Source organism: Folsomia candida, unplaced genomic scaffold (assembly GCF_002217175.1).
Source record: "Folsomia candida strain VU population unplaced genomic scaffold, ASM221717v1 Fcan01_Sc001, whole genome shotgun sequence".
Classification (NCBI taxonomy): Eukaryota; Metazoa; Arthropoda; class Collembola; order Entomobryomorpha; family Isotomidae; genus Folsomia; species Folsomia candida.
The window spans coordinates 21,043,996-21,065,576 of NW_019091193.1; the positions used below are offsets into that span (position 1 = coordinate 21,043,996).

Sequence of the window (21,581 nt, forward strand, 5' to 3'; positions counted from 1 at the left end):
GGCGATGTTGATGCTGGTGGTGATGTGACAACACCTCCGAATCTGTTGACGACGATGACGAGGTTTTATTTCTTTGATAATTTTCAGGATACACTTTATTTTCTGCAAAGTTAATAATTTTGTAATATAAATTATCATGAAATGCACCAGCAGAATCGTTTGAGATTCAACGTATACATTGTAAAGACACTGGTTGATTTCTTTATGCATAGAATTTATTAACACCAACACATGTATAAAGTACAAAATAAAGGCACTCACCTCTAGACATGATTTACAGCTATCGTATGAATATAAACCATTTCAGTGACATTAAATATGCATAACTAATTAAAGGGTCATGAGTATCAGAAGCCAAATACTTACCGTTGATTCATTTAGCCGTATTGCGAGCATTTTTACAGACGCCTTGGCAGTTGAACTTGGATCAATATTGACTTTTAGTATCCAAGTAACACTTTGTGCGTGCGTATATAGACTGACAAAGTGGTACTGGTACTTGGCATATGTAGGAATGCATACAATAGTTTTACCTGACATCTGCCCTTCTTAACAATTGTTGTAAGAATGGTATCGTGACTCATTGACAAAATTGATGACAAAGCATCGCTCACTTTCCATGCACACACACCCACATCGGCCCTTTCATTTGCGAGGAAAATAGTTTCCCTTTCCTTTATAAAACTTGATTCATTAAATAGCGTAACTTTAATTTACTAATTGTTCTCGTCAAATTATTTCATTTCATTCAGGAATGCATGCAGAGAAGCTTTAAAATAAGTTTATTGGGGGAGTGAATCCATATAAAATGAAGACGCACACTTTCTCGTCTTTTCATTTCCCTAAATATACGGCACATCAACTCATGTGCGGCATTATTTTAACCAGTTATAAGCATATACATTGCTAGATTGATTTAATATGGATAGAGAATTGTGGTCAAGCAGGTCATTTCGCGCAAATCGCAACAGATTGGATTTTATATTTTGTCAAATAATTTTTGTAAGTCAAAATTCATCACTTTTTCAGTAAAATAGCGTGTTTGATCTTTGAAATTGACTGGGCTAATTATTCAGGTACTCTGTCTCAAATGTTGTGATTGCATTTCGCATGAAACGGAAGCAGCAATGCGAGACTTTAGCAAATTACGGTTAGAGCAGCGTTCCCCTACCGTCGCCACCACAATTCTGTCCACGGAGAAGGATATTCGACACCGAAACTCTCCTTCGTCCTACCATGAACAGACTGTTGCAGCAACTGACGACATGAGTGTGGCATTTAAACCCAGCTACCCCGACGTAAACAGTAATTCTCAATCTTCCGATGAGATCGGATTCAATAGCCCGTCACACAGACACCAATCCGACAATAATCTCGAAAATTCACATAGCGATGGCGGCAGTAATCCTGAAGATTATCCAGAACCAGGAGTGGGCGGGTTTTTTCCTCCACTACCATCGCAAAATCCGAGCTTTGCTAATCGGCCATTGATTGGTAATGAACAGGGGAGACTCTTTTTGCTCGTTATTCATTTATTATTAGACAGTAATACTTTAATTATTTTGAACGTGTACAGGCGGACCAGGGCCTGAGGAGGACATCTCTTCCGTCGGAATGAGTGTGGGACCCGCCGGGTACTCTTCCGAACACAGTAAGCCACACGGAAACAAGAACAATAGAAGGCCTGAGATGTCCAGTAGCAATCCTGACGACGATTCCGACGACCAAGAAGATATTCAGTTTATTCCTGTTCCTCCTTCGCGTGATTTTCTCACTGGAATTGAGCATGGCGATGATGGTGGTTTGGAGAGAGGATATGGAGGGTTGTTTGATGGAGATACAAACGATGCAGACGGGACTGATGAGAATGAACAAAATCCCGAGGCTGGTTATTTCAGCGATGACGGAGACCGAGGATATGGACCACAACATCAACAATCTCATCAGAACGAAGGTCCAGATTCAGATGATTCCATTGGGGACGATAGCGGCAGAGGATACGGCAGCTCGGGTGGACCAAGTGGTAGCAGAAGTGGTGCGTCGGGAAGCAATAATCGATACAATCTCTACGATTATGGAGACTACTAAAGTTGATTCAAGTACGTTCTAGATATGCTGTTAGCCCGTTCTTGTTATTATATGTACATACACGAATACCACTTGTTTTTGTTAATTTTTTCATGTAAAAAATAAATGAATGAAAATTAGATGCACTAATCATATTTATTGATAGAAAATTTAAAATATGCCAGATTTATAAGATGAATACATGTCAATATATAGAAGTGAAGGGTTCACATTTCAAAAATTACAAAAACTTCAACAAGAAATCGAGGATCCACTCGTGAGTACTTTTTAAATTAGAGGCATAACTCCGCATAACTGAAAATAGGTAATCCAATTGTGTAAAAATTTTAATCAAAAAAGCGTTCGAATTATCTTACATCTGTTAGAGCATCCTGCATACAATTTCCCAGCTTTTGGTAAACTTTGCATTTGGGATCTTTGGGATCCAAATCGTCTGAAAATTAAACGGGCAAAAATTTGTAGCAAGTACTATTTTCGCATGTCAATTATTTACTGACTGTATAAAAATTGAAAGCGATTTACCGTGCAGTTTAACACATTTCATAAGTCCTTCGTGTGCGTGTTTCTGTTGACTTTGTGGAATTCGTTTTTCTACGTGATCTTTAACCATGGCTTCTGTGATTAGGTCATCTTTGTCCAGCTAAGACAGAAAATGTCATTTATTTGCATGTGTGCAAAACACTTTCATTTTTTTATACCTACCACTTCAAACTTCTTCATGACACACTTGATAATGCACTGCAATTAAATAAGGGGAATATTAAATATTAAACCACATTGCCTCCAAATTTTGTAATCCTTATTCAAGAAACCAACCCCTAAAGAATCGTGATACTCTTGAGCAGTCTTGTTCATCATTCCCATTTCCTTGTTACAGGTGCTGAACGATTTCATCACGCTTTTCAGCATTTGCTTACTCTTCAAAACGCACGTCGTCTTGTCGGAGGCATCGTCGCCATTCTGCAAAAAAATACACACATTTTTGTACGACAGAATTTTTATGATTTAAAAATATTTCCAATTGCACCACAAACTACTTACCACATTAACCACTCCCCCGAAAATCACTACTCCCACGCCGAACAAAATCACCAAGCTACAGTCTCGCTTCATTTTCTAATTTGAATTCAGCTGAACAACTGGTCTATAAGTAGTGGACAGTTGAAGTATCTGCTGTTGTATGATAAAAAGTTCCAGAAAAACTAACCAAATCCTGACAATTTCTCCCATTTTGGACTATTGAGAGGATGTCTAATAATTGCAGAGTATAAAAATTACGGTGTTTCTCACCTCAATTCTGTTTGTATGTAATTTTATTAATAACGGCTTTAGAACATGAGGATATGATGACGGAGATGAAATTACATCCCCTCTAGAGAATTGACCAGTTGGTCGGATGATAAGCAACAGTATAGAATTATATCTACTTCCAAAACCGTCTATGTGTATAGGTGTCACTTGCATATCCGGTCAGTAATGTCCGGAACAGATATAGTTTAGCTTTTTGTGACGTGCTGACAATATATGCAGCATATGTGGACGAATCAGAATATTGACATCTTGTAAATAGGTTAATTACTGCACAAAGTTCAAAAATTTATTTTGCAACTCATCTCCAGAAATAAATGAACTCTAGGAGTTCATTGAATCAGCTTTAAAGGCTGAGATAAAGCTCATGGAAAAAAATAACTTGGTGGACCAAATGGAATCATATTTTACCTTATGCTCATGGAACATGGGCTACTTTTTTATAAACGCTCATAGTCACACCACCGCCCTTAAGGGTGGTACCCCAGTGGTGAGGTCACTAGACTTCGACATGTGTCCGGTCCAGACTTTTAGGCAGTTTTTCTAAGGTTAAATCACAGATATGTAGTTCATATAAACTAATAATAAATATGCATGGGTATGTGTTATATGTAACATTACATAAACTACATACCTGTGGGTTAAATAACCAAGTACTATAACCTGTCCCTATTTCATTATAATTAAGTATGAATGCTATAATTCCTTCTATAAATATGTTTTGATTACTAAATTCGAAGGCTAAATTTGTTATCAATTTAATCATTTATTTTATGAATTTGAATGATATTTTACGACGAATGCTTTCAATAAATTTTATCTAGAATTTGTCAACTAAGTTTCGCGAGCATCGTATTTTATGTTTGCCAGTGCCGATTTATTTTCTAGATGCGTCATTATTCATGAGGATTGAGTAAATAAGTAAAATTGGAACAAATTCCTCTCTCATACACCGGAGAAAGTCTAGAGAGAGTCGTTTCCTCTGGCAGATTAGCTTATGAGAAATTCCGAGGAGGCTTTCTTGGCTGGTTTTCTCATATATTTTTTTTCTGGTAATCGCAATGGTGAACGTGCCGGAATTCAGCGGCTCTGTCGGCATACCTTCCCAGATCTCAATTTCACAAACGCGTTAACTTGGTGAAAACTTCCACTTTCTCCGTCTGTTCACTTTCTCCGTCTTCTCAGTGCGATGGTGGTGGTCTTCCGTCACAGACCTGCTACCCACCAAACACGGGGCTTCGGCATCGTCGGCGTCATGTAGTTTCTACCTGCTAAGTTGAAACAATAAAGGTTGCGGGACCATATACTTATCCCATCCTTACTTATCAGATAAAAACCACTTGGTCATCCAAGGCGTTCACACCACATATTTAGAAGCATAAGGTTTTAGTTCTGTAGTAAATATGTTTCGCCTACTTTTGAGGCTTAGCCTGTTGTGGGCTGTAGCAGAAGCTATCTTTAATCTCAAGTTGGGGGAGGACACAACTCTATTCTGGCAATTGGACTATTCCACCGGTGAGTAGAAGTGTTTTATCTTTGTCACACAATATAAATAGCTTCTGCCATTTATGTACATCAACTCGAAATGAGGCGACTTAAGACTTTTCATTTTTCAGAGGAATTCATGGCAGAAATTCATACAAACGAGATAGACTCGAACATTGGTTGGGTCGGAATTGGTTTTTCAAACGCGGGCAACATTTCTGACGGTTCTGGTGATTTTTGTGAGTTTTCTAAAATTTGTATGTGTGAATAATAAAATACGGTTCATAGTTTGCATGTATGTGATAATATTTTTAAAAAATGACTCATATTCTGTGAGATGATTTTCTTGTTAAAATTATAAACTATCAAAATATATGTACAAGATTTAGTACACCTTTATAAAAAAACAAATAATTTAATTGATTTCTGGTGAACTGCCCCTACTGAACACTGCAATGACGCCATTTTCATGTCTTTAGGCATCATTTGGAAGAGTCATTTACAAGCTTACTCTAACAAACCGCTGGAGCTCACGGATGTTTTTGTAAAAAATGGAACCACTCAAGTTGACATTGATCCACAGCAGGATTGCAAAGACTTCCAGTTTGCAATAAATAATGGGACACTAAAATGGTCATTTCGGAGAAAGTTTGTCACGTGCGATGAAAAACATGACTATCCTCTCGAGGTATTGCACATTATTTCTAAACACGTTTCACTTAATATACATACTTACGTACTTATTAGAATATTGTATTACATAATCAGTCTGAAGGTGTCCTAAGTACGCCATTTGAAATTATGCAGACCAAGAGCATGAGAGAATCGAGAACATGATAAAAAACTGCGTATTGCGGATAACATTCGCAATACGTAAGGTTATCCAATTATGAATAATGCCAGAAGGCAACTATTCAATTTGCTCTGAAAAAGAGACCCACAACCTTTTGTTTTCCTTTATAGTTATTATTACAAACGAAAACAAAGCAAATACGAGGAAAGGCAATTACCAGCCCACATTAACTTTTGATCTCTCTTTCCCTGCAGGAGGGAACCACGCATTTGCACTGGGCCAAGGGTGCCGGTCCTCTGTTTGACATTCGTGGGGTAGACATCAGCGCTGCCAAAGATTCGGGGTTCAAGAGGATTCGTTTTCTTAAAAACACAATCCAACCTCCTCCCGTCAACCCGGCGGAGGACTGGAGTTTCAAAGTGTTGAATAACAAGGTGCACATGCTTTTAGGATAATTTTGAGCAAGCAATTTCCATCCTTTTGAGTTTTGTGATTAACTTGCATTTCTTTTACTATGATAAATGGCAGGTCAAAATAGGTCCAGTGGAGACGACGTATTGGTGTCAAGTTGTGAGGCTACCCGAAGCTCTGCTAAAAACGAAGTTCCACGTTGTCCAGTTTGGTTCACATGTTCAAAAAGGGAATGAGGAGCTGGTACACCACATGGAAGTTTTTCATTGTCTCGCCGATGTCAACGTGGAAATCCCACTCTACGCTGGGCCTTGCGACCAGTCCCCGAAGGAAATCCGGGTTTGCAGCAAAGTCATCGGAGCTTGGGCGGTACGAAAGGCTTCTGGTTGAGTTCAGGGCGCATAAACTTTTTGTTGTCCGTGGTTTCTCTTAAGGGGGTGATGCAGGGATGAGCATTTTTTCTAAAAAATTAAAAAATTAAAAGTTCGGGAATTGCATGCAATTTTTCCATGAATTTGGTTGTCAACCAAATTTTACAAATGATAATATTCTGCACCACGGGCTTCACCCGACCCATATGGCCCCCACTGGTCATCCACTTGACGGATCTTATCAATTGTCGAACATTATTCCTCATCTTCAGAGATGAAGACCAAGACAAGAATTATTTATTTCGTTTCTAATATGTGGTTGACAACCAAATTCATGGAAAAATTGCATGCAATTCCCGAACTTTTAATTTTTTAATTTTTTTGAAAAAATGCTCATCCCTGCATCACCCCCTTAAGAGAAACCACGGACAACAAAAAGTTTATGCGCCCTGGGTTGAGTTGAAGTAGGTAGCACATTTTGGTCTTTGTTTATGTCAGATGGGAGCCGAGCCTCTCACTTACCCCAAGGAAGCAGGCTATCCCATTGGAGGCACCGACTTTAATCCCTACGTCAGGTTGGAAATGCATTACAATAATCCTGCTCTGAAAAGTGGTGAGAAAAGTTGCCGACTTTATCTCTCTCGCTTCTCGCTTTATTATACTCTCTTTCTCCCCAACTTTCTCCGCCTCAGTCGCTCCATACACATGTCGTTGGCAGGGATTGCCTGCTGGATTTATTTTAAATTTAAACTGATGAGATGAGATCAGTGGATGCAAAGTAGTTGGCTGAGATTCTAGAAAACCCAGAGGTAATTTAGATTCCCTTTTCAAGTGTTTTATATATGTACATATACATTTTACGTAGATATTAGTAATATATATGTGTTTTTTTACTCATATCGTCACCCACACTTATCCATACAGTGGAACCCACTATCGAGGGAATAAAATTTTCAAAAATAACAAAGTTCTTTTGCGTGAGAAGTATTTTAAAGTAAAAAATACTGTGCATTTCAAATCGTGTCTACTAAAATTTTCTGAAGGTAACCTAAAGCTTATGAAAATAAGGGAATGTACGTAAATTGGGGTCGGACACAAGAATTTTTATAATAAACTCTGAACGTTTATAATAACAACTCACCAATATATTGTCTCAAAACTGCAAGCTGAGATTTTTTAAATGAACGACATTTTTGATAAATCAGTATGAATCTTTTTATCGACCTTGGAAATAATGGATTACAAGTAGTAATTTACGACTCGTAACAGTCGTAACTTTCGAGGACCATTGCAGAATCTCGGGCATTGATGCATTCGCAAAAATTTAATCTAGTGACCACACTCACAAACCAATAATTTGCATAGATTGGATCGATTCTAGTGGAATGGAATTTTGGGTGAGCAATTCATCGTTTCTTTAATTCATTAAAATATCAATTTAAACAAGCTTTTCAAAATGGAAAATGTTACTAGCATAACCACGCCCAAGATCTTACTAATCCTAAGGCGAAATGATTCCTTTCTATGTATGTTCCTTTATCCTACGGAATTCATTACGCCAGTTCCATAATAATTTAGTACATGTAATACTAGAAATATTTCATTTCTACAAACTGCAAGTATTTATCCTTGGAATGATCAAATTTAGCACCACAGGATTGCGGGAAAAGTTTACTAACTAATTCTAACAAAAACTCTCATAGGTCACGGAGAAACTTCGAAAGTATGATGCTGGTGTTATAGAGCTGGGTTTGGAGTACACGGACAAAATGGCTATCCCACCCTCTCAAGAAGGGTTTTTGTTGACCGGCATCTGCAACGAGGAGTGCACATCAGTGGGTCTTCCAAAAAAAGGAATCGTCATCTTTGCTTCCCAGCTTCACACCCATTTGACTGGTAGGCAACAAAAACGTTCCCTCACTGCTTATGACCAAATGCAAACGTGCAATAACGGGACCGTTTATTGGCATGGACATATTTTCAGGAACTCGGGTAGTCACACGACACTACAGACCCAACATGGACCCAAATGAGCCAAACGACGATTATCTGGAACTTCCATATCTCAACTGGGACAACCATTATTCTACGCACTATCAGGAGATTCGCCAACTCAAGGTATGATAACACCGTCCACCTCTCGTTGTTTCGTATATATTGAGCCCTTATCTTGCATTTAACTTCTTTTTCCAAGCTGCCCCGAAGGATTATGCCAGTATGAATAACAATGTTACAAATTAGTTATTTTTTCACATACCGCGAGGTTTTACTGTTTGAAACCGTAGGGCGATGTATTGCTGACAACATGCCAATTCCAAACGAGAGATAGAAAAGGGCCAACCCTTGGAGGGTTTGCCATTAGTGATGAAATGTGTGTCAACTACGTCCACTACTATCCAAAGAGCAAGTTGGAGGTACATTTGCTATTATTCGCAAAGATGTGCTCCAGGACAAGTTTTATTCCTATTCTTATCCTTTACTTGTTAGATATTTCATAATCTATAACGACCAAATTGATTGTTGTATATGTAGGTTTGTAAGAGCTCCGTTTCAATGAAGTCACTTCGTGAATACTTTCACTTCATGGCAGAGTAAATACATAACACAATTATTCATTCTGCTCACATCCCATGAACCTTGTTCAGCAAAGTTTGTAATTTAGGATGGAGGGCCAGAAAATCAGCCCGGATGGGCCAATCTCATCGGCGTACAAAGGAATTGAATGGACCCCTTTCCGAGCAAAATTACTCTCTGACTTTTACAACAGGTCACCAGTAGACATGCAGGTTCGATTATTTGCTCTTGTTTTAGTTCCAAATTAGTCACTCTTATCCTTAATAGAATTTTGATCAGCATTAATATCTTTGTTCCACATGCACACACAGTGTAATCAGAGTGATGGTTCGAGATTCATGGGTTAGTGCTTGTGGATTCTATTATTATTCCTTATTTATTTGTGGTTCTTTTTATTTCATTTAAACCAATATGAATTTAAACTAATTGTTTGTTACATTGTTGCATGAATCTTGTGATCACAGGCTCGTGGGACGCCATGGCACAACCTCCGTTTCCAACTTTGCCCCCAGCTTTTGATCCTAACGAGGAATGCTTCCTCACGTCTCCGGTCGAGGTAGAGAAAGAGCTCTTGGCCAATGTTGGCAATCAACAAGAACAAACTCCTGCACAAGAGTTTTTGGCGAATCAGATTTTTCACAATCGCCACGATTGATCAGGAGTAGAACGAGTTGTTGTTTGCTATTCCTGCAGATAATCAGTTCAGCAGCCAGAACTGTTTAACTGCAGGATGTCTATACTATTCATTATATTGACTAAAAATATCCGTCCCCGAATATATCAAAAATGGATGGTTCGTTTTAGTCAATCTACTGAACCTACATATATTGAACACAACTAATAATGAACATTTAAACTTCTTGCATCTTCTTAAATGCAGTTATTTCTTCAATCACGTCAGTTATCGATTGAGATCCATAAGTATATTCTAATCACTATATCTATATGTGCTTTTAATTAATGGTCAGCAAAATCTAAATATTTAATCGTTGTTATTAAGCAAGTAAAATAAAGACAGCTTTATGTGCAATGCATCATAAAATCATAAATAAATCTTGTGATGTTTTTCCATGAATCTCATCTTCTATGATTAGAAACTTTTACAAATCCCTGTCACCTTTTCTTTATCGTAATATTGAGCGATATTGAGATTTATTTATTACTTTCCCAAGGTTTCGTCTTTTTGAATTATTAGTTATGCCCAAATGTTTAATCTCGTTGTGACAAACTCATTTACGGAAAATTTCAATTGTAGATTCCTTACGTCTAATTCAAGAAACTAGATAATTTAGGAAACAACTTTTGCCACTATTCTCATTCAAGTATTTGATCAAATTAGTTGGATGTCGTTGGGCATGTTCAGAAAGGAATTCACACAATTGTGGGTATTTTATAGGATGCAGCTTTAGGAAAAACTGTATCTGATCGTCGACTTTTTATTCATTCATGCATGCAAATATTCATTGATGTGTCGTCGTGGCCTTTCTCAATATGTGTACATATACTCGTTCATTCTCGTTTTTTGTTCAGACCAGTATTTGAAATTACAATAATTTAGGATAAAATGACTTAATCCCACCTCAACTGCTTATAAAACCTTAAAAATACACGTGGCATTGCCCATCGATATACACATACAATTTTTATATGTGATAGAGTGCATTAGTGCAACTACAATGCAATGGACGAATATATGTATACTATAGTATCAATGCAAACTATAATTTAACACCATTTGTCACAAGCTGCCAAAAAGATTTATTTCATTTTATAGGACATTGAAATATAATTGTTTCAAATGCATTTGCACAAAAATTGCAGTTACGAATCATCAAATTGCTGATATACGTATACGTACATTCCTGCACATACCATTCATCATGCAAACAGAGGCAGTTCCGGATGATAAAAATGAGAAATTCATTAAAATAATTGATGGGTTTTATATCCGTCGTATGGATATTGCTCTTTGCGTAATGAGAAATAATAACAATTTTTATCACATTCAAAAAAATCTCAATCGAGGACATATTTAAGGAATTTTAGCCATATTTTCAGTGAGTTGACATGCACGGTTGGGTTCGAAACTATCCATCAGTTGCCAATCAGTTTTGTCATAAATTAAAGCAAAATGACTTCATTAAGTAAAACTGGATCAATTCTTTGTCTTGCAACTTTTGTGATAGTTTTTGCGCTAACCATTGAGAAATCCTCTGGAGTGGAAGATGTATGATCACAATTGTTTTCTTTAATAAACTTTGAGTTTAAGAATTAATTTTTGTGCGAATCAATTCATTTCTTGAAGGTGGAAAAATTACAACTGTACGACTGCAAGAAGGTGATGGGCAGGATTGCGAAAAAGACGTAAGTTTCATAATTCCGAGTCTTAAATTTACCTTCTTTGTTCAAATAACTTAATTTAATCCGCAGCATAAAACTGTTTGGTCAATGCACAAAAGAAGTAAAAGGTATTTCGAAACTAAAATGTTATATTTATTTATGTAACTCTGCTTTAAAAGAAAAAAAAATTATATTAATTTTAAAGCAAACAGTACCAAGGAAGAGTTTGAAAAGAAAATGAGTGTAAGTGTCTTTAACACCATAACAAAGCTTGAATTGTGCAAATGAGGTGATGTTTATTTTTTAAATAGTGTATCATCAAGTGTGCCCTGGATAAGATGCATTTGGTAATTTTAAGAAAACTGACCATAAATTTGCAATGATTTACAATGAAATTGTATTCTTCAAGCTGACTGATGAGGGCATTGTCACAAAGGAAACTGTTCAAGGTTTCATGGATGAGATGATCCCAGGTAAAAATGACACAAAAGTGCTAATATGTTGACAGGAATGATATATAATGATGATTTTTAAATGATAATTAGAGGATGCACATGAAATTGGACACGTCTTAGTTGAAGACTGCCTTTCAGATCACGGTTAGCAATTTTATTGCCCATTGTTATTATCCCATAATTGGTACTTATGCACACAAGTACAGATTTAATTGATACCTGTGTATTCATTGTAGGGTCCAAGCTGGATAAAGATCAGCCATACTGCGAAAGTTATGGAGAATTTACGCAGTGCATGCAGAATACAATTGGAGACTTTGCTGAAAAAGCTGTAGGTTTGAATAATTTTATTTTTAATGGCTCATCAAGGAATTAAAATGCATTTGTTTCAGAATTGCAATATTGGAGCTCTTGGTTAAATTTAATGACGTCTACTGGAACTTTACATCTTTTTTCTATTCAGTAAAATCTATAAAAATAGGACGGATATTCCAATCGTTATTGGTTGATGGGACATGTAGAAGCCAACCAACTTCCTGTGCTAACTAGTAGCTGTAAAATTAAACCATGTGATCTTTTACTGTTTACTGAGTCAAAACTTTATTTTATACATTTCGTTTTATCTCTTGTCGTTATGAATTTTATTAAATAGTGACAACTTCTTTAATAAAGTAAGACTTCACATTTATTTGAAATATCTTGACAATCCTAACTAATGTGCACAATGCATCCTGTGTGCCATAAAATTTTTATCATCTTGAGAAAAATGGCAGAATGAGGATGAATTTAACTGACGCGTGAAATTTGCCATGAATGTAGCATTTTAAAATATAAAACCAATACCAGAAAAAGAACAAGCCTAAACATCTATATCATTGATCCTTCTTGTCTCATTTGCCCAATTTGGAAAATATCATTAAGTAAACAAAAACAATCTCCCATCATTTCATGGCGGTGTTATAGGTTGTTTGCTTATTCATTAACTGGTGATATGTATTACGCACAGGCGACAATGAGCAGGTGCATAAGGTTTGTTTGTGTAAAAATGCTCAAAAGCAAACCAAACCAATAAAACCCATCCTACTGACTCACTGCCTGCAACTGCAGCTACCTAGAATAACAATAATAACAAGATTCAGCGGACCTGCTAACCATACAATTCGCTACCATTTGTGAGACTTAAAGAAGCGTTTGGAGGAATTGTCAGCAATCTGAGCGAGTGAGACAGGTGGGGTCTGGTGGATCTCTTTGCGAAAGGAGAGATGTGCTCGTGGTGCTAAGAGGTGGATGTGGGGCAGCAATGAGCAAGATTGCATAGATGACCTAGAATTATATTGGAGAGTGAACAAGTGATGAGGATTCTGCAAGAACGCTACCTTCATCTTTTCCTTTGTATTTAATGTATTTTGCTTAACTAGCAAATACCATGCATGTATACCACACACCCCCAATTATGCCATCCTTGTGCTTCCTTACCACTGATATTCGCAGCTTTCCTTATACATTTTAAAGGAAAATTGAAAAGAAATTTACAGTCGCATTAACGTGCTGCTCAGCGAGACAAAACAATCCTTGTCTGATAAAGCACATTAGTCGATCACTAGTTAGTTTAGTTACACACCGGCGTATTTGTCTCACTTTTAGAATAGTTCTATTGTCAGTGCGTCTCATCCCTAAATTTGTTGAAAAGGTAAAAAAATAACAGGATTTGTACTTCAAGCTACACGCTACAAATTTCGCACACTTGAATTAAACCTTAGATTGGTGTGACATTGGATCATGAGTTTGTGAACTTGAGAAGAATCTGCAGGAAGGAAGATGCAACAGTGGCAAAGGAACTGTAATTGTACAGTCTTTTAGCAGTTTGGATATTTTTTAAGCACATAATCTGTGGAAAAATGTGGAATTGGAAATCGTGGTCGTGCTATTGTTTCCATATTTTGTTATTGTCACAATGACTATTTTAAGTTCTTGACCGTGTTATGTGTTTCATAAAAAGTTGTATTGCATATTAAATTAAATATGATGTGAGGGGTATTCGTCAATAGAATGTGACGTTATTGGTGATCTTATAGACCCAAAGCATCAGTAACCTCACCCTACAAAAGGTGATTGGTATGTGCAAGTTGTGAAAGTGAAATCTCTATTTTTTTCCTTGTGTTGTGCTGCCTCAATATTATTCGTGAGATATGTGAAACTTGGTGGATTAGTTCGATAAAAGGCTCTTACACATACATGTAGTAGTTTCAATGAAATATTAGTGGCGTCTAGATTTTTTTGTATTTAACGTGCTCTGATAGCGAAACTGTATCTACATTAAATTACCTCAAAGCCAGGATAAATGCTAAAAACCACATGTTGATGAATAATTAATTAACTCTCAAAGTGCATATGTCTTCATGACAAAAAATGGAATACATTTTAATTCATTTACAAAAGCGGAATTAAGCCAATGTCAACGCAAACTGTATTACGTACGTAGGTATATTTTATGTAATCCGTATGAATTTGCTAAAAATAATAATATTGAGGATACGTCATTCCAACGGATCACTTGGATTCAACTTTTACGATTATCCAAAAATATCTAACCTGTTCAACTAAAATTTCCTTAAGAATACTACGAAAGAATAAATCTAGTCACACTCAAATTGCGAAAGCTACGAGTTCTAGAGGAGTTTGGAAGCAAATCTCAACTTTGTTTCTTTGAATCAGAATTCAAGATCACAAACAAAGAATGGAACATTAATGCATATTAATGACTTGATTTTTTTAAGATACTTCTTACTCTACGGCAACTTTCTACGCGTAATAAGTTGGAATACATACATGTATAAGTGAAAAGGAAGATAACAACTTATAAACAAAATAAAGCTTTAATTTACACGCATTATATCAGACAAATGGTCAGAGGTGACACAACAGGTCAAATAATAGCGAGTGATATCAATTGTGCCATTTAAATTGAGTAAAGATGCCCGTTGTTAACTTGTTGACTTCAGCAGCATCATTTTTGTATGCAGTCTCATCTATGCTAAGGTAACCTCACGTCTTCGCTTTTAAAACGTATTATCTTTAAACCCAAAATACCAGTGTGAAATACATGGCATTGTAGAATTTAAATTTCTATCATTTCACAGTTGAAATGGCCCCATTTGTTATAACATTAACATCAAATAACAATTTATACAGCTTTAATTTAAATGAACTATTAATATAGTTTTAAACTACAAAATTTTCCTGGGTCGAAATTATAAATTGGATTCAACGAAGAGGAGTGTTTTTCTCTTCGTTATGTAACTTACAATTAAGTCCTTAAATCTTTATTTAGCGGTGTTCCAAACAATGCAGCCATACAAACTTTGCCCAACTTCCAAAGTCCTTCCAACAATATCCTTCCAGTCGGGCAGTGGCGTAGTTCTAAATCAAACAATTATGACCTCGGAAACAGCCAATTTGGTGGTGGCAGCCCCTCCCACAACGCTACCCAAACCGAAAAGGGTCCTTATAGTGTAATTTCCTCCACAATTTAGTAAGTTTTATCTCAACTAAATCTAACCCAAGAAAATTGTCCGCAGATCATTTTATGTCCACCAACAAAGAAACAATTGTAGTATATATAGAGTGAAACAACTGCATATGTACGCATAACAGTTCCTTTCAGTAAGAACTAATTAATAACTAAACAATTCTTTATAATTATACAGCCTCAAATGTAAAGTCTGCAAAACACATTGTTCCTCTAATGGGTTGACTTAATTGTCATAAAATATCATGACGATTCGTTTGCGTAGATTCAACTTCTACGAAAATTGGTACTTAAACACATAGTTGCCACAGCCCATTCTCTTACGAGTAGTCGTTTTTTCTCATCTCGTACATCTTGTCTCTTGTGTATGAAAACAAAATCTTAAAGAGTTGTTTACGTACAATCTTGTTGCATTATCAGTATTTTTTCATATACCTCTCATGTCGAAGCTAGAAAAGTGAGATTCGTGCACATTCTCATTCATTCATTCATTCATTGTGTGGTGTTTTCCACAACCTTGGAGTTTGGATCGTGCATTGTTTCTTAATTTCTCCAACCATGCCCTCGCGTAACAAAAAATCGGAATTGCCTTGAGGTAAAAATTGCGCACTGAAAGAGTCCCTGTCATTAAGTGACTACCTCACGTGAAACATACTTAAAATGACCAAATTACTGAAATTAACGATTTTGTTGAACATATGTATGGAATCTAGTATTGCTCTTTTTTGCAAATCATCCAAAAAATGATTTCATTCTCTTATTCCAGCTTTCCTGCAAATGCGGGAGGTGGTTACGGACAATCTCCACCGAGTGAGTTTGATAAAGGCAACACGGTTCTGCCAGATGACGACTTGATTCAACCTCCGATTGAAATCAATTATCATGACGGTGAAACGATAGCCACGCTTTTCACCGACTTGTACGGCAATGTAACACGTTGCGAGATGCTGGAGGTCAAGTGAGTGTGACAAATGCAGGTTAATAAGATGGCAAACTATGTAAAACAAGAATTCATTCTTACCAGCAAACCATCAGAGCAGCAGGAGGCATTGGAAAAATTGGCCAAGCAAAATAAATTGATTGAAAAAACCAACTTCAACCAAATGTTAAACATTATTCGATCCTGCCAAGCCCTTGATGACAGAGATGATGGGCGATCACAACCTCTTGATCCATTCGAATCTATTGTTCAAAGTAAATCTAACATGTGGAATATAGGAATTCTGCCAGGAACAAAGTGGTGCGGCGTGAAAGATGTTGCCGACGGATGGAATGACTTGGGCCCAGAAAAAGATCTCGACAAGTGTTGCAGGTAACACAATCGTGATTTTTATTTGGTACTTTTACTTTTGAGATTTCATGCAAATTCCAAACTTTATATTTAAAAACTTTGGGATTTTGTATGTTTTGCGTGTAATTCGTACTGATCGTTGTTTTATTTGCTTTATATGGTTTTGTCCATAGATCTCATGACCTGTGCCCAAGAAAGGTGTTAGCATTTCGAGCTGCATATAACCTTGTTAACTGGAGCTTTTACACAAAGTGAGTCAGATTCCTTGGTTTATCTTGCTCGGAAATATATCTACTTATCTGCATGGCTGAATTGTCCTATTTTTCAGGTCTCATTGTGAATGTGATGCTGCATTTTACGACTGTCTGAAGCAGGCTTCGTCCACTAATCCGACGGCAGAGCTTATGGGAAATTTCTATTTTAACGTATTAAGGATGCAATGCATCGGTAATGCTTAAAGACATTGTTTGTATTTTGTATTTTGAAATCATATAAATTGAGAGGGAAAAATGAGACTCATGAATTCCTTTTACTCCTAGATGAAGAACACCCACCTCGATGTGTGCTTCGAAATAGTGAAGATAGTCAGAGTTGCACCCGGTGGGAGAATGACTACTCTAGAGCCACTCAACGCCTCACCTTTCGAGAAGTTCGCCAAATGTTTAAATGACTAAATAGTTTGATGTAAGACAGTGGACATGGATGTTTATTTTGTTGTGAATATGTGTACATTGATCGAATGGACAAATAAAGTATGAACATTGCTACTGGGATTATCTACTTGTATTGCTGCTTGCCAAGAATCCTTATGTTTCAACAAAGTGTAGGATGAGTACACTTGTTTTTCAATATTCATATGTAAATATTTTTCAAAAATATTATACGACGACTGACCTATCCAGAATATTACTCACAAGATTACTCAGTCAAGATTCACCAGTTTCATTTTGCAGCCATATCTTAGAGTTGCTAAGCGTAATTGGTACGTCGAACTAAATTGTACAAATGAAACTAAAAATTTTAAATTATAGAAGAATGCTATTGGTTTATTCATTGAGATTATAAATTTATTGTATTCGCAGAGTATGCATATCGAAGCTCATGCGTACATATGTACATACATAAAGCACATATATAAGTGATGATCATATATCTGTACACATTTAGCCAACAAATCTTAAAGCGATCAAGATAAATATTTCAAGTCTAATTGAATTTAGCAAAACACAAATCAAGTCAATTGACCACAAAGCTATCATGTCGTACCCAAGGGAAATGGAAATCTACCCCCAACAACAGGCACCACAATATTCCACCATTTACGTCGAAGAAGATGACGTTCCAGCGATGCGGGCGTTCTCGACGAAGTCTCGACGAATGGCGTTCGTTAGAAAAGTGTTGAGCGTTGTGATGCTTCAATTGCTCGTGTGTGCATCCCTCACTGCTGGCTGCGTCTTATCGTCGTGAGCATCTAAAATTCACATGCTTATCTCCAATGAAATTCTGATCAGCGTTTGTTTCAGGAAGCCAACAAAATTATGGATTCACAAGAATTACTTTATCGCATTCATTGCAGGGTACGATACAGCAAATTGATTTTTTATAATTAGTGCATTATGGCTCTTATCACATACATGTATCTACATACATGTATGCAATGATGTGTATGTTGCAGAATATTTTGGATTATGATCAACATTGCTGTAGGATGTTGTCAGGTTGGTCGCGGCCCACCCAGACCTTTAAACATCAGCATTTTAGTATTTGGGGTATAAAATTTAAAGCAGTTTATAACATAAAAAACCCATTCTATTTAGTTGTTTAAAATTGTTAAAAACTGTGACTAAATGATATTTTGTATTCACGCTTCCAGACAATTTGCCTCTCAGTTTTTTGTGCTTTTATAACAATATCGTACAGTCAGGATGTGATCCTTTATGCGCTGTCCTCAACCGTCCTTATTTTATTAATTATCGTCGTTATTACAGCTCTTACTCCGGTAAAATATTTCAAGCTTATTTACTTTCCAAATTATTGATTTCCTCAAATTCCATCGTTAAACATAGATTGACATCACCGGATGGGGAATTTTGCTGCTTTGCGGTTCTCTTGCCCTCGTCCTTGCGTCCCTCATGGCAGGAATAATTCTCATTGTCTCACAAAGTGACCGAGAAACCATGCGGGTGGTGGCCATTGTGCTTTGTGTCCTATTCATCGTTCTTTTAACTGTGGTTAGTGCAACGATGCAATTGTTCTTCATTCATGCATTGTATCCAGTTTCACTCAACCTTATTCACAAATCAACAGTTCATTCTCTACGACCTGCAACTGATCGTTGGGGGACGAAAGTACCAATTGGAAGAAGCTGACTGGCTATTTGCATGCCTCATGTTATTTGGCGATATCGTGAACCTCTTCTTGCAATTGCTACAACTGTTCGGTCTGATCCAAAAGAACTAATTTTGAAATACTTAAAGTGATACATATGATTATTTGTATGCCACATTATGTAAATATAAGAAATATTTAAACTGTATTAAATACTTTATTCCTATATTTATAACTTATGTAAGCAGTCAAACTGTGTTTTGAAATTATATTCAGTTATTAAAACATTGAGTTATCACTTGTAACTAAATATTGGAGGCTTGCGTTGGTGCTGATGTGGGATTCACAGCATTATTGCTGCTTAAAATAATTCGATGACCTGTGTTGATTGGCCCAACTGGGGAGATCGTGGTCTGCACCACTGTTTGTGGGTTCACAGCTCCTTGGCGTCCCAACGTTCGGAAAAACGCTTGTTGGCGCTGTTGGAAATTTCTCCATCGCTGTCTCCTCCGTTCAATCCGCTGACGGCGTCGTTGTGCCCACCCTTGCCAAAAATTGGCACCATTTCCTACGCTGTTGACAGTTGTGCCATTTCTGGTAAATGGTGCAAGTATGAAACGCTTATTCCTGGACAGTTTGTTGGAATCATTGGGCATGGCTTTCGACATGTATTGCTTATTGCTTTCCAAAATATCTTGCATCGCAATATAAATGATGTTTTTCAATTCTTGTTCTGACAAGTCTCGACCGGGCATTATTTCTGAAATAAATTGGAAGATAAACGATTTAGCAGGGAAGGAAATTGGTGGTTTATGAATACTCGGATTTTACATAAGTCACGAATAAATTTATTCCTATTGTATGAAAGAAGGGTAACTGCTAATGGAATGGGAAAATTTGTCTCGATGCTTGAAGTTGTCCAATTATTTATTGGACCAGCAGAATATCTAACAGCTTCGTTTTTATATTTCTTAACGCCATGATTAGGATACATTATTTCATGCAGGACAATAATACACGCTAGTGCTTTCGTTATAAAATCGGTCCCATACCAGGTTATTAATATTGTGTATTTTCAACCTATGTATTAGTGAATAATAAATATTCTTAATACCTGCACTCCCAAACCCTCCGAATCCATCTTCTCCGAGTTTATTCTCATCATAATCAGCGTCCTTCTCCGTTGGGAATGCACTTGAATATCTTAAGTTTGAAAAGAGAAACACTCCAAAAATCGGTAAAAATATAGCCAACTTCATTTTTAAGAAGAATTTTCTGTATCAATGTTTCCTTTGAGATTGTCAGCGCATAATTGGCCAGGACGAAAACGGTTTCTACACTGAACAGTTTCATAAAGCAACTTAACAAGTTTGCTCACGATAAGTTCACACAATTATGTAGTGGGAAGTACATACTTGCACAAAAACTGGGTTTTCAATGAATCTGCATATAATACGAAGGCATGCGGATTATATAGATTTTGCAATGTCAGGGTTGGTAATGCTAGTTGATGACTGACTTTGTTCCTGCATTTCATACTGGCCTTGAGTGAAACTTGAATTTTAATATTTTCCCATGGTGCATATCTCAAAAATTATATTGGAATGGAATACAATTCCCGAAGGTGTGTGTAGCTATGTACGTATGGTCTAATCGTTTGAGGTGTTTGTGTGCAAAATATGGAGAGGTCAATCTCAGCGGCCCATCGCTAACATCATCGGGAAGGAAAACCCGTTTAAAAGCAAATTATCCTAATACAGTTTTGAACGGACGGACTGCGGATGAAGTTTGTTTATTTATTTATTATGTATGTATGTACGCTCAGATATTATGATTCGTAAATACATAGAGCTAATCCTAAATTCCGTGTGTGTTATACATAATACGCATTATGTACAAGGAAAGATTATAATATTATTAGCCTGAAAATTATCAAGATCGTCAGATTACTAATTCCCAAACTAAAGGTACGTGTATTTGTCCCTTAATTTATGAACCAGCGAAGTTTATTTGCTTTACTTATTTATACTTTTAACTCATCATCAGTCATTTTGATAAATAGGATTTTAGGTAGATTAAATTTTACAGTTTCCCTTTAAAACGTACGTTTTACGTGATTTCAACAAAGAACTACGTAGTTCTTTGTTGAAATCACGTTTTTCTACTGGAATAATTGGAATGATTTAAAAAAACTAATCAGTATGATCACTCTCTGCATTTTACTTACTTTAATCAGTACGGTGACATTGGCGTTCGTCCTTAAAGACAATATAGTATAATAAAAAAGATAATGGACATTGGTTGATCTTTATGATGAACATTCCGTTGGATATACATATGACAATTAATCGTACAACATGACAAATTACTCCAAGTTCTCGAAACAGAACGCTGGGCAGAGAATGATACGATAGCCAAAACTGATAGAGTTGTGAAGTATAAATGAGCCATTGGTATTTATTTGCGAATGACAGGAAGGCTCTGAATATATTCCGACGAGCAGGAGATCAAGCCCAATATTGCAAGTGAGTAAGTAATGCGAGTAAGGCCAGCATCTGCCAAATCACTTTCTCCACATCTTCGGGAGAGAGAAAGTAAGGGCAATAAA

General features: G+C 36.6%; 7 protein-coding genes across 7 annotated transcripts; 5 read left to right on the forward strand and 2 right to left on the reverse strand.

Moving 5' to 3' along the window:
- The first annotated feature begins 831 nt into the window (after positions 1–831).
- On the forward strand, positions 832–2,207 carry LOC110863380. The gene is made up of 3 exons (XM_022112677.2): positions 832–1,002; positions 1,077–1,494; positions 1,577–2,207. Exons 1-3 carry the CDS (start codon positions 922–924, stop codon positions 2,086–2,088), a joined length of 1,011 nt encoding a protein of 336 aa, XP_021968369.1. The 5' UTR covers positions 832–921; the 3' UTR covers positions 2,089–2,207.
- On the reverse strand, positions 2,205–3,934 carry LOC110863381. Its single transcript, XM_022112678.2, has 6 exons — positions 3,130–3,934; positions 2,905–3,048; positions 2,791–2,826; positions 2,611–2,728; positions 2,445–2,521; positions 2,205–2,382 (listed from the first exon to the last, which is right to left on the reverse strand). The coding sequence occupies exons 1-6, from the start codon at positions 3,199–3,201 to the stop codon at positions 2,356–2,358; spliced, it is 474 nt and encodes a 157-aa protein (XP_021968370.1). The 5' UTR covers positions 3,202–3,934; the 3' UTR covers positions 2,205–2,355.
- A 648-nt stretch (positions 3,935–4,582) lies between these two features.
- LOC110851639 (tyramine beta-hydroxylase) lies at positions 4,583–10,079 on the forward strand. The gene is made up of 15 exons (XM_022099496.2): positions 4,583–4,911; positions 5,013–5,120; positions 5,361–5,569; positions 5,929–6,108; positions 6,203–6,454; positions 6,955–7,069; positions 7,822–7,853; positions 8,160–8,352; positions 8,441–8,574; positions 8,651–8,671; positions 8,742–8,870; positions 8,989–9,047; positions 9,119–9,242; positions 9,342–9,372; positions 9,495–10,079. Exons 1-15 carry the CDS (start codon positions 4,800–4,802, stop codon positions 9,683–9,685), a joined length of 1,890 nt encoding a protein of 629 aa, XP_021955188.1. The 5' UTR covers positions 4,583–4,799; the 3' UTR covers positions 9,686–10,079.
- A 998-nt stretch (positions 10,080–11,077) lies between these two features.
- Positions 11,078–12,507, forward strand: LOC110841696. Its single transcript, XM_022087388.2, has 9 exons — positions 11,078–11,257; positions 11,336–11,394; positions 11,461–11,498; positions 11,576–11,613; positions 11,682–11,717; positions 11,780–11,843; positions 11,916–11,969; positions 12,062–12,156; positions 12,218–12,507. The coding sequence occupies exons 1-9, from the start codon at positions 11,162–11,164 to the stop codon at positions 12,242–12,244; spliced, it is 507 nt and encodes a 168-aa protein (XP_021943080.1). The 5' UTR covers positions 11,078–11,161; the 3' UTR covers positions 12,245–12,507.
- An 854-nt stretch (positions 12,508–13,361) lies between these two features.
- Positions 13,362–17,425, forward strand: LOC110856975. The gene is made up of 7 exons (XM_022105568.2): positions 13,362–14,864; positions 15,157–15,357; positions 16,121–16,312; positions 16,379–16,666; positions 16,819–16,896; positions 16,974–17,092; positions 17,185–17,425. Exons 1-7 carry the CDS (start codon positions 14,800–14,802, stop codon positions 17,313–17,315), a joined length of 1,074 nt encoding a protein of 357 aa, XP_021961260.1. The 5' UTR covers positions 13,362–14,799; the 3' UTR covers positions 17,316–17,425.
- A 118-nt stretch (positions 17,426–17,543) lies between these two features.
- LOC110844054 (bax inhibitor 1) lies at positions 17,544–19,269 on the forward strand. Its single transcript, XM_035847535.1, has 6 exons — positions 17,544–18,108; positions 18,169–18,222; positions 18,321–18,414; positions 18,519–18,644; positions 18,712–18,876; positions 18,953–19,269. Exons 1-6 carry the CDS (start codon positions 17,903–17,905, stop codon positions 19,103–19,105), a joined length of 798 nt encoding a protein of 265 aa, XP_035703428.1. The 5' UTR covers positions 17,544–17,902; the 3' UTR covers positions 19,106–19,269.
- LOC110863547 lies at positions 19,171–20,644 on the reverse strand. The gene is made up of 2 exons (XM_022112891.2): positions 20,088–20,644; positions 19,171–19,733 (listed from the first exon to the last, which is right to left on the reverse strand). The coding sequence occupies exons 1-2, from the start codon at positions 20,230–20,232 to the stop codon at positions 19,279–19,281; spliced, it is 600 nt and encodes a 199-aa protein (XP_021968583.1). The 5' UTR covers positions 20,233–20,644; the 3' UTR covers positions 19,171–19,278.
- Between the last annotated feature and the right edge of the window lie 937 nt (positions 20,645–21,581).

What these genes read in the sequence shown, in the direction of transcription:
- LOC110856975 (XM_022105568.2), top strand. Translation starts at nt 14,800, where the DNA reads ATGCCCGTTGTTAACTTGTTGACTTCAGCAGCATCATTTTTGTATGCA. An exon ending in GATCTCGACAAGTGTTGCAG is followed by an intron (nt 16,667 to 16,818) that starts GTAACACAATCG and finishes TTTTGTCCATAG; the next exon opens with ATCTCATGACCTGTGCCCAA. An exon ending in ATTAAGGATGCAATGCATCG is followed by an intron (nt 17,093 to 17,184) that starts GTAATGCTTAAA and finishes TTTTACTCCTAG; the next exon opens with ATGAAGAACACCCACCTCGA.
- LOC110863547 (XM_022112891.2), bottom strand. Translation starts at nt 20,232, where the DNA reads ATGAAGTTGGCTATATTTTTACCGATTTTTGGAGTGTTTCTCTTTTCA. An exon ending in CGGAGGGTTTGGGAGTGCAG is followed by an intron (nt 19,734 to 20,087) that starts GTATTAAGAATA and finishes AATTTATTTCAG; the next exon opens with AAATAATGCCCGGTCGAGAC.
- LOC110844054 (XM_035847535.1), top strand. Translation starts at nt 17,903, where the DNA reads ATGTCGTACCCAAGGGAAATGGAAATCTACCCCCAACAACAGGCACCA. An exon ending in TTTATCGCATTCATTGCAGG is followed by an intron (nt 18,223 to 18,320) that starts GTACGATACAGC and finishes TGTATGTTGCAG; the next exon opens with AATATTTTGGATTATGATCA. An exon ending in TTATTACAGCTCTTACTCCG is followed by an intron (nt 18,645 to 18,711) that starts GTAAAATATTTC and finishes CGTTAAACATAG; the next exon opens with ATTGACATCACCGGATGGGG.
- LOC110841696 (XM_022087388.2), top strand. Translation starts at nt 11,162, where the DNA reads ATGACTTCATTAAGTAAAACTGGATCAATTCTTTGTCTTGCAACTTTT. An exon ending in GGCAGGATTGCGAAAAAGAC is followed by an intron (nt 11,395 to 11,460) that starts GTAAGTTTCATA and finishes TTTAATCCGCAG; the next exon opens with CATAAAACTGTTTGGTCAAT. An exon ending in AGACTGCCTTTCAGATCACG is followed by an intron (nt 11,970 to 12,061) that starts GTTAGCAATTTT and finishes TATTCATTGTAG; the next exon opens with GGTCCAAGCTGGATAAAGAT.
- LOC110851639 (XM_022099496.2), top strand. Translation starts at nt 4,800, where the DNA reads ATGTTTCGCCTACTTTTGAGGCTTAGCCTGTTGTGGGCTGTAGCAGAA. An exon ending in TGCCCCGAAGGATTATGCCA is followed by an intron (nt 8,672 to 8,741) that starts GTATGAATAACA and finishes TTGAAACCGTAG; the next exon opens with GGCGATGTATTGCTGACAAC. An exon ending in TGATGGTTCGAGATTCATGG is followed by an intron (nt 9,373 to 9,494) that starts GTTAGTGCTTGT and finishes TTGTGATCACAG; the next exon opens with GCTCGTGGGACGCCATGGCA.
- LOC110863381 (XM_022112678.2), bottom strand. Translation starts at nt 3,201, where the DNA reads ATGAAGCGAGACTGTAGCTTGGTGATTTTGTTCGGCGTGGGAGTAGTG. An exon ending in GAAATGTGTTAAACTGCACG is followed by an intron (nt 2,522 to 2,610) that starts GTAAATCGCTTT and finishes TTTAATTTTCAG; the next exon opens with ACGATTTGGATCCCAAAGAT. An exon ending in TGCAGGATGCTCTAACAGAT is followed by an intron (nt 2,383 to 2,444) that starts GTAAGATAATTC and finishes ACCTATTTTCAG; the next exon opens with TTATGCGGAGTTATGCCTCT.
- LOC110863380 (XM_022112677.2), top strand. Translation starts at nt 922, where the DNA reads ATGGATAGAGAATTGTGGTCAAGCAGGTCATTTCGCGCAAATCGCAAC. An exon ending in TATTTTGTCAAATAATTTTT is followed by an intron (nt 1,003 to 1,076) that starts GTAAGTCAAAAT and finishes CTAATTATTCAG; the next exon opens with GTACTCTGTCTCAAATGTTG. An exon ending in TGCTAATCGGCCATTGATTG is followed by an intron (nt 1,495 to 1,576) that starts GTAATGAACAGG and finishes GAACGTGTACAG; the next exon opens with GCGGACCAGGGCCTGAGGAG.